Genomic DNA, 26,350 nt, shown 5'->3' with positions numbered 1-26,350 from the left:
TCAAAAGGTTACATAACCGATAGGAATTTAAAATAAAATATAATCAAGATGGGAGTGTTGGCCGTTATAAAGCTAGATTAGTTGCAGGTGGTCATGACAGAGAAAAGGCATTGATTATGAGGAAGTCTTTGCTTCTTTTGCAAGACTTGAAACGATACGTGCATTTCTGGCTGCATCAGTGCAAAATGAAATGCACGTACATCAAATGGATGTAGTCACGGCATATATTCAAGGGGATCTGTCAGATGAAATTTACATGCAACATCCTGAAATGTTCACCGATCGTGAGAATAAAAACAAAGTGTACGGCTCAATAAACCATTATATGGGTTGAAACAGGCTGGAAGACAATGGTATATAAAAATGATCGATTGCCTGCAAAACATGAGTTTTAAAAGGACAGAAGTCGACCCTTGTGTATACATATGTCAGTACTATTGAAATAAAGAAAGTTATTATAATCATATATGTAGATGATTTCTTAGTGGCATCGACTGACATCCAGGAAATAATCGCAACGAAGAAGACTTTGAGCTAGAAATTTAAAGTATGTGACTGACACAACGAAAATACGTACACTGCATTCCACTTTAGAACGGACTCCTTCCGGGCAGGGATATACTGTTGATTGGTAGGAAACCGGCAGGGAAAATGCTACGACCAATCGCAAAAGTGCTACGACCAATCGTGTGTGTCAGATCCGTGGGAGCTGCTTAGATCGGTCGTAAATCGGTAGGGGCGTAGGTTCGCTCTTATATGGAATGGAGTGTAGGTGATTTATTAAAGAAATTAGGTATGGATAATTCAAGGCCAGTCTCAACGCCAATACAGTCTGGTGCCAAGGTAACGCAGCAGATGATGCCGCAAACAGCAGAAGAAGCAGATGAAATGAAGAACTGTCCTTATCGAGAACTTGTGGGTGGATTGATTTATCTGGCAAATGCAACACGACCAGATTTATCATTCACTGCGACTGCATTGAGCCGCTACTGCTCAAACCCAGGAATAACACATTGAAGAATGGCAATACGAACACTATGCTATATTATGAATACCATGGACTATGGAATCACCTATATGAAAAATAACTATCAAATGGAAGCCTTTTGTGATGCTGACTGGGGTGATGACATCGATGATTGACGATCCTGCTCAGGAAACATTGCAATCCTCGCTGCTGGGCCAATCAGCTGGTCAACGAAGAAACAAAAATCTGTGGCAGCATCAACCATGGAAGTTGAATACAGAAAACATTCGTATTAACGACGCAGTACGACGCGTTGCGGACACTATTCCGCGCGGCCAATGCCGCGAGTAAGAGTACCCAAGAGCGACTGAGAGGGATCGAAACGGTTGACACGAAGTTGCCGTCGACTCTTTCGTTTCTTCTCGCTCATTCTCGGGTTCTCTCACTCTCGACCGAAGGATTCCAAGAAATGGTGGTAATAGTCACCGGACGTACTACGCATGATAAAATCGGGGCTATAACCAGGATTTACTGTACATGGCGCTGAGTGAAATGACCAATGAGGTAATATACTTAAAAAGACTAATGAACCATATGTGCTTTAACAATTGTATTGAAGGTGCGACTAATATCTACTGTGATAATCAAAGTGCAATTAAATTAAACTCAAATTGGGTATATCACTCTAGGAGTAAACATATAGACATTAAGTATCATATCTCTAGAGAAGCACAAGAAAATGGCATTATAACAATAAAGTATTTAGCGACACAATCAATGCCAGCAATTTTAACAATGCCTTTAGCACGAATAAAACATAATAGATGCTATGAAGTGTTAAATTTAAAATAACTAATTGTATGTATAAGTTGCTTATGTATAAATTCAAAATTTGAGTGAAAGAATTTATCCACATACAGTATAAGTGTGTGCGTGTGAGTACGTATGTTAACCTTATAAAAGCGAGAGAGTTACGCATAAAATAAAATAATTCGGGCACATCGGTAGAGGGAATGTTGAACAACAAACTTTAGGTTATCCGCTCGTTGGGCCCTCCTATTGGTCACACGTCCGCGCATTATATTTAGTTCTAGTTCGGTACATATGAATACAAACTACAAATATATACGCGAACAGACGAAAATGACAACACCGCCCACCCTGCCAAAGATCTGGGTTAGGAATGGCAGGCCCAAAGGCTGGACAATTCTTTTCCGTCACAAATACTAGGTAGGTACATCTGCGGTATCGAGAAGCGTACCATTAATGTTTCAAAATGTCAACAAAAATTATTTAGAGTTTGATGAGCTTCGTGATGGAAATGAAGCATAATTTATCGCGTTTCAAGTCCGGAATTGAACGAAGATGGAAGGAAAAAACAAATTTTATATCCCTTATAATACTGCTTTTTATGCCTTATATTAATTGGATTAGTCTAACAGCATGTTTGGAACCGACTGAAGTGCAAAAATAATTTTGGCTGCTCAGATCGGCAAAATACTCCACTGTGCGATACGAGGAAAGTGGAGGACGACGTTAGGTCATGGTGGGGCTCCCATGTCCCACGATTCTGGCATCAGTGTCTCGTACTCCTCGCCTTCTGAGTGTCTGTTATTTTAGCTTTATCCAATAAAGAATATGACATAATACCATAATGACGGTCAGATATATTGGCTGGTCAGGGCTAGGGGTATTATTATTATTATTATTATTAATTGAAGTTCGCAGCGGGGATGACAGATGTACCATCACCAAGGCTTCCTTCCACTTATCGTGGATGATATTCTCCGTAGAGGGGGCATTGCCCAGTTTCATACTTTGATCCGCTTTCGAGAGGACAAACTCCTCGCTTAGACCCGGGCCATATGAGGAACCGGACCTTATACACGGGTTGCGTCATCAGAGAAGAAAGCACATCCGTTCACAGGAAATTCCTACTCGCACCGGACGTGCTAGCGTAATTGGCCAAAAGACAATCTTACTGGCCTCAAAAAGCCATCATTAAAGGCTTCATCAACATAACTGCCAACCCTTCGCGACCACCGCTGCTCCCTTGCAGGAAGCGAAACCATCTCCCAACTGCGAATCGTTACCCCCATCCTCCTCTGGGAGCAGCGCACGTTGATCGCATCGTGTCTCCACTTCATCATCTCGGGGGATGGCCCTTAACTGAGAAAGGAATAGTACAATTCCACCAGTGGCGGTATGAGCGACAGCAGCTAGTGGAAGCACCAGCTATAAGCATATAGTCCTTATTCGCGTCTTGCGCTCTAAATATCTTCACTCGAGTGCAATCGCCATCGAGGCTGCTGCTCTGCTGACAGAGAGGAGAAGGACGTGCCACCTATTCCCTCCCAACAGAGGGGATCTCTCTCCACCAACCCACCCCCAGAGAAACGCACTCATCAATTAACTATGCTAACTTGGGTACCACCAGCGCGTGATACTTCTTTAGGCGGCCTCCCTGCTCATGTGAAGCATCGATCACTTCTCCCTTCCACCATTCACCGACCGCTCACGTTACCAGGAAATCGGTTTTGTTAATCCTGTCACTTTTACTACTCTATATAATGCTCTTGTGGTCCCGCATTTGCTATATGCATCACCGGTCTGGAATCCATTCCACAAGAAGTACTCGACGTCACTTGAATCTGTCCAACATAGATTTTTGTGGCTGCTTGCGCCCAAACTTGAGGTTGCTATGGCGAGATTTTCGCATGACTACACCCAAGTTTTAAAGGCCTGCGGGTTTCTTACGCTGGAGGATCGGAGATCACTGTCTGACCTTGCTATTGTTTTCAACCTTCTAAACGGTTTCATTGACTCTCCGGATCTTCTGGCGTTTTTGAAATTCCATGTGCCATACTCGCCGCTAAGTTCATCGCAACTATTCTATTTGCCATTCCATAGCACCGCGTTCGGGATGCACAGCCCTATAAACAGGATGTGTGGGCTAGTAAACGCATTTAGGTACTTTCAAAAATCGCCTGCTAGGTCTGCTACGAGAAAATTCTTTTCTTTATGGCCTATAAAGAAGTGTTATTTTCGTCCGCTTGGTCATTCGCTATTTCCTCGTTTTATTTAACCTCAGCGTCCTTTTCGTCCCCTCTTTCTTTCTTTTTCTTTCTCTTTCCCTTTCTCGGCCCTCTTGCCTGTTTTTACGCATTTCTGCTTAATATTTTTTTATTCTTTAGTATGTTTTCTATCCTTAGTTTATTGTTTATGTGTTAGTTTTAAGTTTAAGTTAAGTTTAAAGTTGAAGTATTTAGTTTTAGTCTATATGTAATCCTTTTTTTAATGCTCCTCTTTTGTAAACTGTAGGGCGTGACGCCCGTGAATCATAATAATAATAATAATATTGAGTCAGCCAAATATTGGTTTCTGACTAGAGGCCTCTGCAACTTTGAACGCCGGCGCAGTCAATTAAACCTGAAGAAATTGAATTCTCGGCGGCCGGCGAGAGGGGAAAAAAGGGGGTAACTCCCACCAATGCCGCTTGCCTGCCTTGGCGCTCCTTCTCTTAACGTTCTCATTGTCTCAGCGTTCCCGATACCTCACCACACCCTTCGGAAGTCACACCACTTAAAGTTACAAATACATGAGCACGCGTAAGGCTTACTGACATGGCCTGATTTCTCCTTGATCACTTTTCGCGAAACCGCTCAGCTCGGTTAATATATATGACTTCCACCATAGCTTTGAGTATATCTTATGATGACTATGCATCTGCTGCATCAGGTTATTATAGAAAACGATTTTCCAATCTATATCATTCTGGCCAAAGGTGATACCAATAGATGCTAGATTGGCGATACATAAGCATAACTATTTGTAAACCTGATTTCCCCAAAAACAAAGGTTCGGATGAAGGAAACTTGTTCTGCACTCTTGACTTATTTTTGAATAAAGAACTGTCCTCTGTAGGCTTGTAGGTACATACCATTTTGTCAACACCTCCTATAACTGTTCGCGCTTGTGTGAATGCATCTATATTCAAACATAATAATTCTCGGCAGTAACCCATTTTTCCCAATTATAACAATTCCAAATGATATCATTTCCAAAAATTTGTTATCTTCTATTCGTCTATCCGCCCATGCTTTTTCTGTGATTTTCGCATCAGCATGAAAGTAGAATTAAAAGATAGCAATTCACTTTGAAATAATAATTTTAGGTAAACTAAAGGATCTCAGCTTATCTTTTAACCATCTAACAGAACTTGACGACGGCTGCTTCATTGGTATCGAGGAGAGTCTCAATATCCTAGAATTGAGTTTCGCTTTTGCAACCGACGTGTTCCCGCAAAAAGCGCTCAAGCCTCTTTCCAACCTGCTCTGGCTAGTTTTAGATAACAATAACTTTCAGTCGATCGAAGCAACCGCGTTCTATTCTTTTCAACAATTACGGTACATAAATCTAGAGTCTAATCGACTTCACTATTTGCCAGAACGAATATTTCTATCCAGTGTTCATGCTGAATTAAGAGATGTGAAGCTTGGTTACAATTTTCTCGAAGCAATTCCAGAGTTCAGCTTCCACAATTTAACGGAATTGAGATCTTTAGATTTGACCGGAAATCGAATAAAAGTTCTTAGTTCTGGATCTATTATGGATTGTCCAAAATTGTTGACAATATCCTTAGCTTATAATAGAATTTTCAAACTGGAGAGGATTACATTTTACGGTTTGCCCAGTTTGCGCTTTCTTCATTTAGAGTTCAACAAATTAACTACTTTGGATTTAGACGCTATTTCTGAGATCGGTGGACCAGATTTCGCGCTTAATGTATCTTACAATGCGATTTCTCTTATAAATTCTGGAGGCTCAATGAATAATTTAACACGACTGGATTTAAGCTTTAATAATATCAGCCACTTGCCAGCTGATACCTTCTATGATATGCCAGATCTCAAAAGTTTGAATCTACGAAGTAATTTCATCACTGTTCTTGAATCAGGTAAGAAAGTAACATTGTTTATAACTATTTTATGACAATTGCTCCTAACGAAACATGCACTGTAGTTATTTATTGAGGATTTGAATTAGATGTCGTAACAGTTAATCAAAATGTTGTAGGTACCTTTGGGCTAAGTCACTTGGAAACACTGAATCTACAAGATAACAAGATAGAAAATTTGAGAAAACAGTCGTTCCACGGGTTAGAATCGCTGCAACAATTGGACTTAAATGAAAATCAAATTAGTCAGCTCTCCGTAAAGCAGTTCCAAAATCTAAGGAAACTGCGACTTCTAAATCTGTCTAGTAACAAAATAAGATCTTTACCAAAAGATGTTTTTGAAGGAACAAAACTGGAAATTCTCGATTTGAGTCACAATAAATTGACCGTAGTACCGTCGCCATCATTTCTCGAAGTCGGTTCCAACTTGAGGAATCTTAATCTGGCAGATAATTTCGTGGACCACCTAGATTCTACTGCCTTCCCAACTTCCCAACTGGTTTCTTTGAATTTGGCACACAACAGGTTAACAATTCTGCCGGACAATTCGTTCGTCTCCCTGGGAAAGCTGTTAAGTTTAAATGTGTCCCAAAACATTCTCCAGGCAAATTTTAAGGAGCTTTTCCATTACCTACCTGACTTGAGACGACTTTATTTGGCTAGTTGTGGCCTCAGAGACATTCCTCTTCTTCCCTTAACGAACTTGAATATCTTAGACTTGTCTCTCAACCATATTGATACGACGTCAGATAAACAGTTTCAATATCTGAAAGATTTAAGAATCCTCGTGCTGGTGAATAATACATTAAGTTTCATGCCGAATGTGAAACTAAATCTTTTGAGAGAATTCGACATCTCTGGAAATCCCATACAGGTGAGATATAACAAATACTTCGATTGTCTTCTTTACCCGTTGACCTATTACTTTCGCGTTAAAATGTTTTCAAACACTTATCGGTACATTACTTTTTGGAGAGGATTGCAATTACAACTGCAACTGTTGAAAATAGAAAGTTACCTTCTTTCCAGTCTGTAGTGTTTTATTTATTATTAGTTCGATTTGCAACTCACTTTGCACTGTTTTATAATAAATTTTCCGAGGCAATCGCTAATTTCATTATGTAACTAACATTCGTGTAACTGACATTACATTCTAGCATCATCTCATCACATCTACGGTATATTTCAAAATCATGTGTTAGTTTTATTTTAATACTAATAGGTAGATCAATTACTTCCTACATAATGCTTATTTCAATTATATTCATCCTCTACAGCCTTAACAAAATGCCTGCCAAATTAAATCCTACTAATACTGTGTTTTCTTGTAAATAATACGTATAAATATTTGTATGCCTAATAACTTTGTAACTTAATAATTTTGTGTACATTTTTTAGTATTTCTTACACAACACAGTAGTATAGTTACAAGAAAGTCGTTTCCGCGATCGAAACGAAAATAAGTAGTTCATCCTTCTATAACATAAGTAATTGAATATGATGGTACCTCTTTATTATGCGAAGAAAAGGGCATCAAATTGGTGCGACGTCCGAATATTAAAATTCGGGTTTGTATATGTATATTGCAACTATTCTGACTGATACCGCACTAAATGTTAATTTATTTACTCTCATATAGATTCTCGTAAGAAAAACTTCTACCAGGTAAACTTCTTACCTGTGCACGATCGTGTTTTGACAGCGATTGGACATGTGCGTACTAATGTGCGCTATGTAAACTTAAGATTGGCGAATTGCCGTCTTTTTGGCTGTTTGCATTAGAATTGTTTAACATTTACATCTAAAAAAAAAACAGATATTTTTTACCCGGGATGGTAGAGCGGATTTCACATCCCCGATTTCACACTTCATTGACTTTTATGGGTTTCCGCATCCAAGAACTATGGGGCCATAAAAGACAAGGATAAGTCTGGCCATTAGAACGTGAAAAATGTTCAGTTCTGCACTTTCCTAAAATTTTCACGAAAATGCCAATAATCTATTACTTGCGTTTTCCCGGTGAAATTGACACAAAACCCGCCATAATTCGGGCTAGATTAAATGAATTTACATATAAAATTAATTTGCAGAATATACACCCAATTTTGTTAAAAATATACCAATTGAGTTAGTGTTTGGGATCATTTTCATCAGACAAATCTAAGGAATTGCTTGGTACTATTTTCAGGAAGATCAGTTGAAAAATATGAAATTTGATTATGCAGTACTTCACGCTTGTCCCCACGGTACCCTTTTTCGCCGCTCGCTGGCTTTGACGCACACGTGTACCTAGGGCCGCTCGGACGATTTTTCAAATAATCAAATTCTTCATTTTTCATCGTATCAATATGAAAGTGGTACCTATGGGTCCCTGGCATTTTCCCGATTAAAAGACATCAAATACCATTTACATCTGATTATTTTAATCGAACTTGACTTTCAATTCTACAAATTAATTTTATGGCTGCCGTCTCACTGGGCCTTGAATGTGTGCGTACGATCGCACAAGCTAGGAAAAGGAAAACCCTTACAACCAACTTTCGTTGTGAAATCTGCAAAAAGGAAGTTTTTGTGGGTATAGTTACCTCCAGCAAACATCCGCGCAGGCGCGTCTGGCGCGTTTGGACCATGGACTTAAGAATTAAATGGACGCAGCACAAAGTCTCAACAGAGACGAGGGGGTCGAGCCAGTCGATCGGGAGGAAAGAAGTCGTGGTGGATAGCTTGTGATTGGCGGAGTAGTACGCACGCGTCGCGCTTTATTTGAAACAGAATGCTTATATAGGACTAGCTTTACTACTAGGCATCGCCCGAAATTTAGATTCTGATCTTATAAAAAAAATATATTAGTTTTTGTTTGTGAAAATAGTCATATTCATCTCGATTAGTCAGGCACAATGAGCTGAGGCACATTTCGTGATTCCAGAGCTTATCATTCGAAAGTTTTTAGCGACAGACAAACACACAAACATATAGAAGCTTTCTGCTTTATACAGGGTGACCCAGAATTGAGGGACATACCGGAACATGCAATATCCTGATGCAAAAAGACATCGAAAAGTCCTTAACCGTTTTGGGATCTGGGATTTCGTTTTCGAGATATTAAGAAAAAAGCCCGACCAATCAGAGCGCGAGCCTTCCGCTGGAGCTCCCGCGCTAGCGTGGCCGCGCGCCGGGCCGCGCTGCGACTACGAACAAGCAAGGCGGCATGCATCGAAGGAAATTGCGTAGAATGACAATTGAAAAAGACGTAACAAAAAAATCTAACCTTTTGCCATGGTTTGTTTGCCATTTAAAGTGAATAATGAATAAAGGATAAATGGATGAAAATCATGTGTAACGTAAAGAGACGAATACACAGTTGTTTTTTTTTTAGAAGAATCGAAAATAATAATTATTTGGAGTGAGAGGATAAGGAACACGTAAATTTCCCTTTTTATTAACGTACAAACGAAAAGGTATGCAACAGGGAACGAACGAAAAGTGATCGTAGTTGGTTATTATGATAAAAATCTGTAGTTCAATAACGGCCAACACTGTTGTTGATAATGAATAAGTCCGTTTAAAAACTGCGAAGAAAAATTTACGTACGGAAATTTGGAGAATTATCGCCTGCGTTAAATTTAAAAAATAATGGTCGCCAATAATATAACTGAAACTCACCATTTCGGAAATTCACCTACAACTTGAAAACCAGTGTCACTAGATCATAGAACCGATCCTGGTCATCGACAGACGCGCCGAATGCACAGCTGATCTCAGGTACGCGACACCATCCAAAGTTAAGGGTCGCAACGTCAAGTGCGTCCGGGTTAATGTACCGAATATTCACTTCACTGCACACCTACTAACACTGATCACTTAATTTATTTTTCATGGAACGTGTTGTTCTTACGTTATAAAAATTTGTGGAAATGAATGAGAACTTGGCGTTCGGAGCCGTGGGTATTCCTGCGCAAATTCTCACGCTGCAACACTTGCGTCCCCATTGTACACCCAGAACATCGCGTAATACTCTTGAGCAGAGAACATTTTTGCGACGTGATTGCTTGCTGATTGACAAGATTTTTTCGAAGTGACTTCTTCTATCCCCAAATAGTTTCTCTCGTTCTATTATGAGTTGACCCCCACCAGGCCAAGAGGCTTCAGGTAAAAAAAATCCAGCACATTTTCGAAACACACGTGCTTCGCAGAAGTGCAACGAACGGACTATCGTGCACTTTTACAAAAGTCTGCGTTCCGTCCTTTTACTGCCAATGTACCCATTGCTTGGAGGTAGACAGCAGACACCACGTGTTTCGGATCGAAAGGGTACGAAGAGAAGAGAAACAGAAAGTCTTCGAGTTGCTATAAAGAAAAAATCCTGTTTCCCTTTTCCGGTACCCTGAGTTCATGTCTGCTACGAACCAACTAAGCCATAAATTACCCAAAACTGCGCGTAGTCCCGCCTGCTTCGTCCTACCTTCAAATTAAAGACGGAACCCTTATCTCTCGAGTATAAACACGCGCTCAAATTTCGCTTGAAGTCCGATTGGCCCTAATCTAACCAATCTGTCCTGCATCCCTCCCACACGGCCACTATCCTGAAAAGGCCCTCCTCACAGCAATATCTCCTCCCCAAGGCCCACCTTCTTTCGCACGGAATACGTCGACGCGTACTTTTGTTTCGAAATTCGAGCGCGTGTTTAGACTCGAGAGATAAGGGATCCTTCTTTAATTTGAAGGTAGGACGAAGCAGGCGGGACTACGCGCAGTTTTGGGTAATTTATGGCTTAGTTGGTTCCGCCTCGTAGCAGACGTGAACTCAGGGTATCGGAAAGGAAACAGGAATGGTATGCCTTTTCTTCTTTATAGCAAGTCGAAGTCTTTCTGTTTCTCTCTTCTTCGGACCCTTTGGAACCGAAACACGTGGTGTCTGCTGTCTATCTCGAAGCAATGGGTACATTGGCAGTAAAAAGACGAAGCGCGGGCTTTCGTGAAAGTGTAGGATGGTTCGTTCGTTGCACTTCTGCAAAGCACGTGTGTTTCGAAAATGTGCTGGCTTCTTTTCACCTAAAGTCTTTTGTCCTGGTGGGAGGTAACTCATAATGGAACGAGAGAAACTACTTGGGGGTGGAGGAAGATGCTTGGAAAAAATCTTGTCACTCAACTAGCAATCTCGTCCCAGAAATGTTCTCCGCTCAAGAATATTACGAGATGTTCTGGGTGTTCGCCCGGAACAACTCGGACGCAAGTGCTACTGTGCGAGTGTTTGCACGGAAATACCTGCACATCCAAACCCCCAGCGAGGGTACGATTCGGCGGTCGGCGCCAAGATTATTCTCAACGGAGTCAATAATGCCGCAAGGCGTGCATAGACGCTGAGGGTGGTTACATCGAGCAACTGCTCAACTAAAAGTAATTGACCCCTTTCGGGGCCACCCATTTTTATAACGTAGGAACAACACGTTCCATGAAAAATTAAAATGAAATAATCAGTGTTAGTAGCCGTGCAGTGACGTGAATATTCGGTACATTAACCTGGACGCACTTGACGTTGCGACCCTTACCTTTGGGTGGTGTCGTATACCTGCGATCAGCTGAGCACTGGGCGCTACCCTACCATATATCTTTTCGTGCACCGATGACCAGGATCGGTACAGTGACCCAGTGACAGAGGTTTCCGAAAAGGAAGGAAAGGAATGTCCGGAAGGGTGAGTTATATTTAATTTATTGGTGATTATTAGGTGTAGAAATAAATTCTGTTCGATTTTAAGGTACAATAACAGTTTGATTTAAAAAAAAAATATGAAAACAACTCAATCATCGAAATAATTTCCATTATTGTTAATTACGTTTTGCCATTTTCCTGGCAGCTTACAAATATCACCGCGATAGAAATTTGGTAGCTTTGTACTGATTATGTAAATCCAGTCGGAAAGAATTTATTCGTACACCTAAAATTATTTTTTAAATTTAGTTATGTTGGCCTTTATTCAACTACGGATTTTTACCTCAATAACGAATTAGGATCACTTGTCGTACATTTTCTGTTACATTACCTTTTCGTTTTTGCTGTATTTGAAAATGAAATTTACGTATTTCTTGTCCTCTCACTTCAAACAATTATTATGTAAGATTCTGCTTCAACAAAAACTGTGTAACGCGGTGTCCTTCGATGCATGCCGAATTGCTTGTTCGTACGTTCGTAGTACAAGCGCAGCTGCTTACCGCGTAGCCAACGCTACCGCGGGAGCTCCGGTGGAAGACGCGCGTTCTGATTGGTCGAGTTTTTTTGTTAATATCCCGTTAACAAAGCTTCGGACAATATTTTGACTAAGAAAAAAGTTGTTTCAAATCACCCCCTAAGTCACCCCTTTCAAGGAACTCCGACATTTTTGGGACACCCTGTATAACATAATATAAAGACAATGGTAATTAGAATTAATAGGGAAAAAAGGAATGCCTACATTACTGCATTCAGAATTTTATATAATAAATTAATAGAAAAGAAATTTTTAATGCGACTCGTCGCATAACGTTACAGTATTATTCAACTGCAAGTTTCAGGTAATTTAGAAATTTAATATTCTATTTTTAAAGTCTGGAATATTGATAATTAGACAGTGTGCATGTGGTAAATTGTTTAAAATATATTTGTAGCAATTGCTTGGGGACTCGATGCAGATCTCTCAACCCACAGTGTCCAGAATTGTTTTCCGCGTGAGTTGTTTAGTTGCGGGTTTAATTTCCGAATTTATAAAAATGCCAATAAATTTCGAAGCTCGTATTGATAATCGATGATTATTCACTGACCTGGGGAATGAAAATGGAGAAATCGGTCTACCTGGTATCGTTGGGGCCATCGACTGCACGCACGTGCGATTAGTGAACACGCGATTCCACAATATCGCTGATATATCTCGGAATCACAAAGGATATTCTCACTTAACGTGCAAGTAGGTTTTCATTCATGTTTTTATTTCATAATTGAAATATTATTATGGTCAATCGATTATGTAATTGAGTGCCACTCCTTTGTTCAGTCTCCAAGTATTTCTCTTTATTTCTTTTAATTATCATCTTTGTTGCAGGCTGTTGTTGGCCCAAGAATGAAATACTTGGACATCGTACCAGAGAGGTCGGGTAGCGCCCACGACAGCCAAATCTTTCAAAGTTCGGCAATACGCATGCGATACGTGGAGCAACGTTTAGATGGAATGCTTGTGGGTGATAAAGGGTATGCTTGCCTACTCTTTTTAATGACCCCACTTGCAAATCCTCAAACGGACTAAGAATTAACGTAAATATTCTCTTCTTTAGAGGTATCAAGTTTTGCTGTACGAAACAAAAAGTTATATTTATTGAATATTGTATTATTACGTCCTGAAGGGACTTTCTGTAAATCACCCCGAGCGGTTGGAATGATTTACTGGGGTCGCGCTCTATTTTGGTGCTAAAGCACGCCTTGAATATACTTACCAGGGAGTAGGAAGGTAAAAGGTGGTTGAATGAACGTGCATACAGGAGTTATGGGAATAACATTCAAGTATATATATATTCTGATAAAAACGTGAATGACAAATTACATACCCTAGCGGCGCCCCGTCTCTGCTGACGTTCGCGTGTTGCTGAACCTATCGTAGGTCGCGGGTGCTCGGATTTACTCTCAGGTAACACTCGGAAGTCGGTGAGCCTGATGTCTCTCGGTTCCTCTCGTTCGCTCTGTTCCTGGTCATCGCGGTCGCGGTGGCCCGTATCGGCGCTTAAATGCCCTCCAGGCAAGGCCGTTTCTTGGTATATCGGAGCGGAGATACACTTCGCCCAACCAGATCGGCCGAGCGCGATTCGCAAGATGGACACTTAAGGCTCCCCCAATCCAACGCGAATATCGGCTCCGCGCCGTGGTTCAGATAAGGCAGCAGTTTTTTATACGTGGTGGCTTATGGGCAGTGTTATCTGATCCGCGGCGGATCCACTCCGCGCGGCGAAATTCGCGTTGGTTTGGGGGAGCCATTAGGCGGAGACGCGATCTAGACGGCGTGATTCGCCGTCGATACTTCCTATTTCGAGCTCTGAATCTCACTGACCGTACCAAGTCCTCCGGTTGAGGGCTGTGCCTCGCACTCTGGAAATCGACGGGGGAAATCGCTCCGTCGGCACCAATCGATTGCTCCCTAATTCGAAATATCGGGGCCCGGGCCGACAACGATTACGTTGTGCCTACGACGATAGATTCCGCGGTTCGGCGACCTGCTTGCCACGCGCGAAGTGATTCTACTGAATTGCCGATTTCGGAGGAAAGCGACGCGAGAACAGTAAGTATGGGATGAACCGATAGGGGCATGTAACACCGCCCCACTTAGACACGAAACGGTCTCGTGAGTCCGTTCCGTCGCTACCACGTGTGAGGCTGCCCGCGCGTACACTTTCGTTAAGCGGCTCAACTCTACAATTAACGCTACTAAATCTAAGAGGTCGCAAGAGGGTGACAATAAATGAGCCATAATTAAGCGGGAAAAAGGGAAAGATATATTGTTACAATATGATAAAATATGCATCAGAAATTATGTTTTGTGTATTAAAGATAAGGGGGGGGGGGTGCTGCGAACTAAGCGGTGAGGAGCTTCGATGCTCTACTGTGAATTAAACGGAACACGGAAACTATTACAATCCGGTCACGTCCCTTTTAAATTAGTACGATTTGATGGTTAGTTACCTAGTGCGGGGGTGGGGTGGCTTTTCACTCAGCATCAGCGGACACGAACCAGGGGATGTCCCGCTCTTGTGGGGGGGGGGGGCTCCAGAGGTCTGGGCGCTTGGATGATTGGGAACGCCGGCAGGTGCCTCGGATTAGCATCCAATATGGCGCGGATGCACCCGGTACAATTTGCAGGCGTAGTCCATTGTAAGTGCCGACTCCGGCAGTACACGCACTGGGTTGAGTCGATCATCCTTCCTTCTTCCACGAGGCAGTAGACTGCGATTCTTCTACAGGCGTGAAAGTCACCGAGGGGCCGTAACCACGCACATGCGTCACAGAGCGTTTGGAACTTGTTGATTTCGTGCGTCCAAACTCGTCCTATGCCCCCGTCTATGCTCCGCTGCGGTCGCTCGCAGACTCGCCTCCAAAAGGGCGAGTGTAGGTGTCGGGGCAGCAATGTTTCGGCAAGGGTGGATCTTGTGAATTTCGCGTCGTTAAATCTTGGTGTAGCCATGGTGCAAGGGATTCGTTGGTAAATAATTCGTGAAATTTTGTAACAACTGTGACTCGCTCGCTTGATTGATACCTTATTCTCATAACTCCTGTATGCAAGTTCATTCAACCACCTTTTACCATCCTACTCGCTGGTATGTATAGTCAAGGCGTGCTTTAGCACCTTAAGAGAGCGCGAACCCGGTAAATCATTCCAACCGCTCCGGGTGATTTACAGAAGGTCCCTTCAGGACGTAACAAATTGGTGTCAGAAGTGGGATATAACAGTATCATTGCAGGTATAACGACATCCAAATTCAAACGAGGCTCATTGTCGAACGGACCTTCGGCATTTGGAAATGTAGATTTCCATGGTTGTCGCGAGGTCTGTCGACAAAGCTCGTTTGCTCCACCGCAGCAATTGTAGCATGCGCCGTGCTACACTACACAACATGTCCTTGATCTTCAAGGACGTATTGCCGGATTGTGAGGACTTGTTTGTCGACGACGCACAAGTATATTTACCTGCACCTCACAATCCACGAAATTTGAATGGATTCGCTGTGCAGGAGGAGCTAATTGCTCCGCTGTTCAACTAAGAGACCGATTGCTCAATTTCCTTTCCTAAAGTCAACGAATAATCGTCGATTCTTCAGGCGTGCTTCGAAAGCTCTCACGCGGAAAACAACTCTAGACACTGTTGGTATACGTTTATTTATTTTCGCAAGTCCTTCAATAATTTTCGGTAAAATACGATATAATGACGAGTTATTAAATTCGTCACATATTTTTGTCCATGCTAACTCTTTATCACGCAATGAATTCACGTTACTCCTTTTACATTCAACCACATGTTTATAATTGTCGATTATATGTAGAAAACAACTTTTTTCTACTGGCGTCTAGTGCCTACAACGAATTTTGTCCTCCGCCATCATATGTAACTAGACTGAAACTAGAAAACCGGAAAAAGTGAATAAACAAAGCGTCGCCGGGGGAATAGTTTACCGGAGAGTCTGCGGAGTGGCGATATATGCGCGTGATAAGTGTGACCCATATACAGTATATGGGCCACGGTCATCACGCATATAACAGGGTGATCCTGGAGCGACTCGACTCACAGAAATACCGCCTGGTACCCCTCGACTGCTGGCGCCGACCTCGATTCGCTGCGGTCATACCGAGGATTCATACCTGTTTTGGGTTTCCGGAGGGCGGTGCAAAGGGACAGCTGCTCCCCTGGATTGGAGAAAAAAAATAGCTATACATATTTCAAAACCTTTGTTAAGTTTATACTAAAAAAAGAAATATTTTTCAATTTCGGATTTAAATTTTTTAAATAAATTAGCACTACAAAACGTTAAAAGAAGCGAGAAGGCTATATTTTTCTTTACTATAATCCCAAAATTGCCCCCCTTGATACGTGTTTCATCAAAAACAAGATACTTCATTCTATCGTATTGATATGGAAGTGGGACCGATGCATTCCTTATGTTTTTTCCGATGAAAAACATACCAAAGTTCATATAAAATAGGATTGTTTTTAACGCAGCCAGCGTGAAATTATATAAATCAATTTTTCATCTAATTTCCTTCATTATGCTCCGTATTACGTTGGTCTTGAAGTCATTGTGAGGCACCGCGGGAGGTTATCCTCGCCATTCCGGAGACTCTCCGATAAACTGTTCCCTCGGCATTGCTATAATATTATAGGTTATATCCTGGACGCTCACACGCATTACTTACACATGTTCGAGCATCCTACTCCATCGCCCACCAGGGAACGAACGGAATATCCTTCTATTATTGGTTGTTCTAACTGAATTATTCCGAAAGTTTCCGAACGTGAATGAGTAAATGCTTGAGTAAATGCTTTATAAAGAAAATATATATAACATATAAGCAATTGCTTATTCGAAGATAATGCTTAAGATCATCTTGAGCAACGACTATGAATACCCGACGTTGTCAGGGAAACAAGATCGTATTCTAGAAGATGATCTTAAGCATTTGCTCAAAACTAGACTGTGAATACCGCCCTTAGGTGCCAGTAGAGAGGACAGAGTGTTTTTGGCTTTCGCCAGAGGATATTAAACTTGTCGTAGCAGACGGGGAAAAACGGTAGCCATCAAGAATGCGATCGGACCGATCCCGTTTTTCGAGGAAATATCTACCTATGCCACAGTCAAGTTGCGGTATTACACCACGCTGACGTGTTAGTGGCCCGGGTTGAAGAATTTGGGGGCTTTTTCGTATAACCTTTGAACTATAAAAGATATCGGAATGCAATTTGTGCCGAAAAATGAGGAAAAATTATCCCCTTTTAATGATGGATAATTTAACATATTTTACATTTACTTAATTTTTCTTTTATCACTTTTTTAACCATAATTGTTGCGAAAAGCTTTTGCAAAGTGTTTATTTGATACTGTATTTAATGCTGTTTTTAAAATTCATGGTGTTGATAAACAATAGGCTAATTGTTTCTGTATCATTACTTTCATAAATTGTGAAATTAAATTTTTATTCAATTATGTGTTAGTTTTGCAGACCTCAGAATCTATTGTTCTGCTTTCCTTTTTTATGATTTGTCCTTAATGCAGTGCATGCATAGATCGGATGTAAGGGGTAACTAATGGGACCTGTCTTTGATTGTAGCGGTGTTTGAATTTTTTTCTACAATTTTTGTGTCTGAATGTTTTATCCTTTTAGCTACTGAACGCCACGCCTGTACCGGTTTCTGTTAATGTCATTTTTTGGAATGATGCGCCATTATTATGGGTTTTACACGCTGGTGGCGAAAAATCTCTCCGTACAGGCGCATAGCGCCGCGGTCAACCCCGTCGTAGCTAAAATTTTTTAACTTGAAAAGGGTACGAGACCAGTCGACATTTTTTCCAAACCTCATTACAGTAATCTGGGGTGCGAGTGGTAAACCGATCATAAAAGCGGATGGCGTGGCTCGCTTACCTCGGCCAAGAAATTTCGAATAGCTCTTTGCGACGTTAATTTGAAAGAGACACATCCTAAAATTCTCGAAACTCGGGCATTACTGCTGTCCAGCGGTTGCTGACAGCTTTCCGCCCGCCAGGCCGGTGCATGGTTTTAGTGGAATGCGTCCCTGAGGTGCTGTTGTCGTTTTACGTAATTCCCCGTTATGAGTCTGACGAACAGGGCTGGCGGCGGGCTCATAGTAGCTTGCGGACATGGTTCCGCGCGGCTAGTGTCTATGTCGACTCTTTCGTTTCCTCTCGCTCGTTGTCAGGTTCTCTCACTCTCATTCGCAGGCTTCCAATATGTGGTGGGGATAGTCGCCGGACTGTCAACGGGAGGAAAAAACGGACTCATAACGGGGAATTACTGTACCTGTTCGCGTCAACGCGGGTTGCAAGATTAAATGATGACCCTGTATAAATAAGGTTGTCCTCTCGTGACAGAAAAATCTTGATTTTCAATATGAACCCTGTGTTTCGAATCGTCCCAACCCTGACCCTTAACAGCATTTTATTTCGTATGTACGAAATTTAAAATATAAACGTATATACGAAATAAAAATATAAACGTATATACGAAATAACATTATTATCGTACATGAAGACGGATCAAGAACAGTATTATATTTACGTATAAACATTTACAATTTCCTTTAATATTCAGTTTATGTATGTGTAATTAATGTATAATGATTTAACAAACAGCAATTAATAAAGTGCAAAATTTCATTTAGGAACTAACAAAGGAGAGTTTTACTGGATATCCAAGACTAGAGAAGCTGAATTTAAAGAATTTGAATAAAACAAAATCAGTTGACAGAGACTGTCTCCGAGTCTTAAAATATTTGAAGCACCTACGAATTCAAACTTGGCCCGAAGCGGACGGCTTCCATCTTCGACATCTACTAACTGGATTGCCGTTGAGAACTGTGGAGATTCAAATTACGGAACATTTGCTGAAGCATCAAATACAGAACGCTTTTACGAAACAACTTAGAGAATTGACAATTTCCGGAAGCGACCTTGAGGTGATCTCTTCGGAAGCGTTTTCTACCATCGAAGGTGGTGAATTGATACTACGGATCAAAAACACTCAAGTTCGCAGATTACAGTCAGATATTTTTCTCCCGTTAACGAAGAGACTTTCTCAACTTACTTTAGACCTGAGAAATAATCATATCAATGAACTCAGCCCTTCCGTTATCTATGGAAATCTATCATGGGAAAGTGTTGGGACCAATATGGTTGCTGGTAAGAAAAATTACTTACTTAAAGGCTTACTTGTTCTGAGGGACATGGTTAACGTAAAATTCTACTCAAACTATGTTTCATGTGTTTGCTAATAGCGATTATTCTTTATATGCTTGCCATCCGTTAGCCTATGATACTATTAATGACGCGGACAGTATTTGTTTTACTGAGATTATTGTAAATCTGTCAGTTTTTTTTGGCTATAGGAGAACGTATAACAGGAAGAAATTGCTCATTTTAGAGAGGTGAGCTTATGATTGAGAGGCATTCTTATTTATTCACGCAGTAAGATTCTCCTTCGAGTTTTCGAATAAAATTATACAGATTTATTAATACAGTATTTCAGTTATTGTGAAACTTATTGCTGTATAATCCTTAAAAATATTTATCATGAATATAAATTGTGGCCGCGGAATATCCTATTTGTTTCCGCGGTTCAGTTTAAATTCCTGGGTTCTTCGTAACGGTCGAATGCGTCGCCTTATTTTGGCCGTAACTAGAGTTGCTACGAGTAAGGATCACATTACGTAGTAGGGCAGGGATGCACAAGGTGAGGTTTTAAGCGCCTAGCTGCAAGCAACCAGCCAAGCGTCGAGTTGTCCCGTTTCTAAGGGTAGAATCAGTGAAAAAGAACTTCAGTAATGTAGGTGCGTGCTCGTAGGCGCGTAGCGTATATATGGCTGGGTTCCTTGTGGAGCCCCGGGGCAGAACAGGTCCTGCAATATTATTCAGGGGGGTCATGAAATTTCCAAAACATTTGCTACTGGCGCCATTTGGTTTGACTTGACGGTTCGATTTTACTGATAATAAAACATTTATTGCTAATAATAATTATCTTTTCAGCGACACTTAAAATATTTAGAAAGTTAATACTGTGGGTGACGGGAAAGTGAATGACTCCGTAGTTCAGTCGTGATGGTTTTTTTATTGCTCGACGTTGAACAGGCACGGTGTCGTCCGTACTGTTCACTGGTTTGGTCCTGACTGTTGCTGTGTGGGCTCTCGGCGCGGATCTTTCGGGGACCGTCGTCTCTCGCGTCGTACAGGATGTTTATCCCATAACTTATCGACGACGGTCCTCGTCGCTTTCCGAGAACCCCCAAGATGCAATTGTAACGCTACGCATCGACACCGAAATTCGACACGTCGCCGATAACGTTGCTGTCGCCGACGACCAAACTAACAGCCTGGTCGAATTGAAGGCGGCGAGCTCGTTGCACGGGCCGCCACAATACTATACAAATAAATTACTCGGACACAAAGAAAACAATTTTTTAAGTAACGATATATATCATTTATAAAAGCTAGAAAATTATATATGAATCTATACTATCATACAGGGTGTCCCAGAATTGAGGGACATCCCGGAACATACAATATCCTGATGCAAAAAGACATCGAAAAGTCCTTAACCGTTTTGGGATCTGGGGTTTCGTTTTCGAGATATTAATAAAAAAGCCCGACCAATCAGAGCGCGAGCCTTCCGCTGGAGCTCCAGCGCTAGCGGGGCCGCGCGCCGGGCCGCGCTGCGACTACGAACAAGCAAGGCGGCATGCATCGAAGGAAATTGCGTAGAATGACAATTGAAAAAGACGTAACAAAAAAATCTAACCTTTTGCCATGGTTTATTTGCCATTTAAAGTGAATAATGAATAAAGGATAAATGGATGAAAATCATGTGTAACGTAAAAAGACGAATACACAGTTGTTCTTTTTTTTTTAGAAGAATCGAAAATAATAATTATTTGGAGTGAGAGGATAAGAAACACGTAAATTTCCTTTTTTAATAACGTACAAACGAAAAGGTATGCAACAGGGAACAGTCAAGTGCGTCCGGGTTAATGTACCGAATATTCACTTCACTGCATGCCTACTAACACTGATCACTTAATTTATTTTTCATGGAACGTGTTGTTCTTACGTTATAAAAATTTGTGGAAATGAATGAGAACTAAATAAATAAACTAAATAATCGGGCCTGCTTATCTCTCGAGTATAAACACGCGCTCGAATTTCATAACAAAAGCACGCGTCGACGTATTCCGTGCGAGAGGAGGTGGGCCTTGTGGAGGCTGTAACGTTCGGCTGTCCGAAAACAACTGAAGCTAGTAGGTCCTCGAGAGGAGAGCGGCGTCCCCTCGAGTATAGGATAGGTGGGAATTCGTTATTACAACTAAGGATTAAAATCCACGACTTAAAAACTTAACAATGACTTTATTTGACAATACTTATTCTAATATTGCTTACAGTCTACGATTATATTTTCTGTTTTTGGGTTTTCTATAGTTTTTTATATTTATGCTAATTAATGTTACGTGAATATTTATTAAAGTATATGTATATATTGCAAAGCTCGGCCGCTACCGTTTCCGGAGCGAGCTCGATGACTCTTGGCAATGTCTGTAGTAAGAACGGCCGCTACCGTCTCCGGAGCGAGCTCGTTTCTTTTGACAGAGTTTTTATTTTATGCTCTTCGAGGCCTTGCTTTTACCAAGAACATCGGCCGCTATCGTCTCCGGGGCGAGCTCGATGCCTTTGTGAAAGCGAGGTTCTATAACTTTAAAATACAGAGACCAAAAAGGAGCACCAGTAACTTTTATACACTGGAGATCCGCCGCTACCGTCTCCGGGGCGAGCTGAATCTCACTGGTTGAAACTTAAGCTGCCTCTAGGTTTAAGTATTCGTCAGTTGAGAGAGAGTATTCGAATCGTAACCTTAAATGCCCTGGAATGCTCGCGCTGCGCATCGTGCGCCTCCTTTTATACCCGAAATTTGATGGCTGGCGCATGCGCAGTGAGTCGCTTATTTATTATCTTGCTTTTTACTCGCTTAATACATTATATTTTATCTTGCGCTTTTGTCAGTATTTACATTAAATTATTCCTAACATATCTATAACATTTGTTTCTTTAGTATTCGTTTGAATCATTAATTAATTATAATTCATGTATAGAATAATTTTGTATGGTAACGTAGGAAGATCGGTTTACTTTACCGGCGGTCGGTAATTATCGGTTCGGATCCGCGTGGGACGTTACAAGGCGATATTGCTGTGAAGAGGGCTTTTTCAGGACAGTGGCCGTTTGGGAGGTATGCAAGGCAGATTGGTTAGTTTGGGGCCAATCGGACTTCAAGCCCACATTCTCTCGCACGGAATACGTCGACGCGTGCTTTTCTTTTGAAATTCGAGCGCGTGTTTATACTCGAGAGATAAGGGATCCGTCTTTAATTTGAAGGTAGGACGAAGCAGGCGGGACTACGCGCAGTCAGCAAACTATATGCTTTCTTTCTTCCTGTGTCTCTTCGCGAGCCGCATTGATGATGAATAATACTTTTTAATTTCGCTAGGGTCGCGGTTTATGACCGTATTGTCCCGCTAGTCGACGGTAGACAACGGTTTCCTACAGTTTTGAGTAATTTATGGCTTAGTTCGTTCCGCCTCGTAGCAGACGTGAACTCAGGGTATCGGAAAAGGGAAACAGGAAACAGGATTTTTTTCTTTATAGCAACTCGAACACTGTCTGTTTCTCTTCTCTTCGGACCCTTTCGAACCGAAACACGTGGTGTCTGCTGCCTACCTCGAAGCAATGGCTACATTGGCAGTAAAAGAACGGAACGCAGACTTTTGTAAAAGTGCAAGATAGTCCGTTCGTTGCACTTCTGTGAAGCACGTGTGTTTCGAAAATATGCTGGCTTCTTTTTACCTGATACCTCTTGGCGTGGTGGGAGTCAACTCATAATGGAACGAGAGAAACTATTTGGGGGTAGAAGAAGTCGCTTGAAAAAAAAATCTTGTCAGTCAGCAAGCAATCGTGTCGCAGAAATGTTCTCTGCTCAAGAGTATTAAACGAGGTTCTGAGTGTACCCCCCGAACAACGGGGACGCAAGTGCTGCAGTGTGAGAATTTGCGCAGGAATACCCACGGCTCCGAACGCCAAGTTCTCATTCATTTCCACAAATTTTTATAACGTAAGAACAACACGATCCATGAAAAATAAATTAAGTGATCAGTGTTAGTAGGCGTGCAGTGAAGTGAATATTCGGTACATTAACCCGGACGCACTTGACGTTGCGACCCTTAACTTTGGATGGTGTCGTGTACCTGAGATCAGCTGTGCACTCGGCGCGTCTGTCGATGACCAGGATCGATTCAGTGATCTAGTGACTCAGGTTTTCAAGCTGTAGATGAATTTCTGAAAGGGTGAGTTTTAGTTACATTATTGGCAACTATTATTTTTTAAATTTAACGCAGGCTATGGCTTATTTCCGGCGATAATTCTCCAAATTTCCGTACGTAAATCTTTCTTCGCAGTTTTTAAACGGACTTATTCATTATCAACAACAGTGTTGGCCGTTATTGAACTACAGATTTTTATCATAATAACCAGCTACGATCACTTTGCGTTCGTTCCCTGTTGCATACCTTTTCGTTTGTACGTTATTAAAAAAGGAAATTTACGTGTTCCTTAACCTCTCACGCCAAATAATTATTATTTTCGATTCTTCTAAAAAAAAAAACAACTGTGTATTCGTCTTTTTACGGTACACATGATTTTCATCCATTTATCCTTTATTCATTATTCACTTTAAATGGCAAACAAATCATGGCAAAAGGTTAGATTTTTTTGTTACGTCTTTTTCAATTGTCATTCTACGCAATTTCCTTCGATGCATGCCGCCTTGCTTGTTCATAGTCGCAGCGCGGCCCGGCGCGCGGCCCGGCGCGCGGCCCCGCTAGCGCGGGAGCTCCAGCGGAAGGCTCGCGCTCTGATTGGTCGGGCTTTTTTATTAATATCTCGAAAACGAAACCCCAGATCCCAAAACGGTTAAGGACTTTTTGATGTCTCTTTGCATCAGGATATTACATGTTCCGGGATGTCCCTCAATTCTGGGACACCCTGTATAAAGAGAGAGCCGATTTTTATGTTCGCGCAAAATTCAAGACCTATTGAACCGATCTTCCTCAAATTTTAACACGTTAGTTCTGCATACGCTAGGATGGACATAGGCTATGTAGCATGTCTCAGAAACGCGTTATTAACATGTAATTTATGCGTAAAGACTTCATGTGTACGGCTGTTTTGCAGATCACGTGACCCGTGTATACGACAGTCTACTTCGCGCGCGCATGCGCATATTCTGTCCGCGCGATACCTCGCCCGCAGCAGTACCGTGATGTCATCACCAGATGGCAAATCTTTTCGCGCGCTTTCTCGCTAGGGAAGTGGATTACCGCGGACATATATGTTAGCATGGTCGTCTGGTTAGAAATTTCTGTTGCAGATTCATGTGTACCCCTTGTGGATGTTACTCTGCCCCGGGTGCGATCAAATTTGACAAGATCATCCACTCCTGCTCGACGTATGCAATACTAGCTTTGCTACTCAGTTTAGCCCGAAACTTTAGATTCTGATTTTATAAAAAAAAATGTTTTTTATTTGTTTATCTTTTTTGTGAAAATAGCCCACGTTCATGTGGATTAGGTAGAGAAGGTATAATGAGCTGGGACAAATTTCGTGACCCCCTGAGTTTACCGTTCGAATGTTTTTAGGCGACAGACAAACACACAAACACTTTCTGCTTTATATATTAAGATACACTGGTAAATCCTGGACTTATAAAAGAGTGAATGTTACCGGAAGGTATGCTTGCATTAAATTATAATCCAGGAATTAAGTAGGTATGTTAACTTAGGGGAAGTTAAAATACGAGCAATGGATAATATTTGCCATCATTGCTCCGGCAGGTGATGCGCAACAACAATTCATCCTAATGTCAGAAAATCATTATACCAAGAATGTTATCTTCTCCGAAATATTACGAAGAAGTCAAGCTTTTTTCAAAATACTTAATTTCCTTAAAAGATATTAATTCTAATAAACATAAATTAGTCACGCTAATATCTCGTGCGAAGCCGAGATGGGGGACGCTAGTTTATAATATTTACTCTGCTGGAACGTCCCACGGGGACTCGAACCCAGCGTTACCGACAGTCGGTATAGTAGAACCGATCTATGTTACCACACAAAACCGTTCTGTATTACCGCGCAGATTCACTGTAAATACTTTTACATGTAATTCATAAAATAAGCAAATATTAGAAGAACAAACATCATAGACACATTAAGAATAATTAAATATAAATGCCGTTAAAAGCGCGAAACAAAACAATATGTAATAAGCGAGCAGAAGCAAAATAATAATTTTCTGTTATAAAAGGAAGCGCACGCAGCGAAGCGGGCATTCAAAGCTATTCAATTTTAACCCGTTCCTGCGACCAGCGAATGCTAGTGCTTGGAGGCAGCTAAAGTACCATCCAGTATAATTTCAGCCCGCTCCGGAAACGGCTGACTGGTTCTCAGTGTATAAAGGTACTGGTGCTCTTTTTTAGACCTAACATTTGAGGGTTGAGAACTTTGTCTACGCGGAGGTTTTAAGCGTTGTTCCTATTAGACGGCCTATATGTGCATGCATGTGTATGTATATGTATGTATGTGTATGTATGTGTATGTATGTGTATGTATGCGTATGTATGTGTATGTATGTGTATGTATGTGTATGTATGTGTATGTATGTGTATGTATGTGTATGTATGTGTATGTATGTGTATGTATGTATATGTATGTGTATGTAAATGAAAGAAACTATATGACTACCGTTCATATATTTTTTTTTGTTATTTCGCGAAAGCTGTTTCATTTATTAGTTAGTTCTGTACCAAATTGACTACTATCTCCATTCAAATGTAACAAATATAACTGTTTTTCGAGGATCGGTCATTTGATCGGTCACGGTAGGAATAGATATACATGAAGTGTCGATACGAATAGTGTTAAGAAATCCGAGAAAGTATATTTTACCCCTTTTCACCCCTTTGGGGATGGAATTTCCAAAAACGGGTTAAACCGGTTTTCGAATTTTCACAAATAAATATTATTAACAGAGAAAAAAATATTTGTGCTTATTTAAAAAAATTTCAGTTTTTTTTAATATTTATGAAATTACC

At 41.2% G+C, this 26,350-nt stretch overlaps 1 protein-coding gene across 9 annotated transcripts in view; it reads left to right on the top strand.

Annotated features, from left to right (window-relative positions):
- Positions 1-26,350, top strand: part of LOC143368024 (uncharacterized) — a 113,401-nt gene that overhangs the window by 77,308 nt on the left and 9,743 nt on the right. For 7 of the 9 annotated variants that reach the window (XM_076810355.1, XM_076810352.1, XM_076810354.1 and 4 more), the window contains 3 exons: positions 5,142-5,924; positions 6,044-6,798; positions 18,827-19,343. In XM_076810355.1, the coding sequence (XP_076666470.1) occupies positions 5,142-5,924; positions 6,044-6,798; positions 18,827-19,343 (2,055 nt within the window). Of the gene's footprint in view, positions 1-5,141; positions 5,925-6,043; positions 6,799-18,826; positions 19,344-25,563; positions 25,716-26,350 lie in introns of all 9 variants that reach the window. The other 2 variants (XR_013085124.1, XM_076810358.1) reach the window with 2 other exon arrangements.

Source organism: Andrena cerasifolii, chromosome 4, assembly GCF_050908995.1.
Source record: "Andrena cerasifolii isolate SP2316 chromosome 4, iyAndCera1_principal, whole genome shotgun sequence".
Lineage (NCBI taxonomy): Eukaryota > Metazoa > Arthropoda > Insecta > Hymenoptera > Andrenidae > Andrena > Andrena cerasifolii.
Note: the sequence above shows the minus strand (reverse complement) of the source record. Positions and strands in the feature narration are given on the sequence as shown.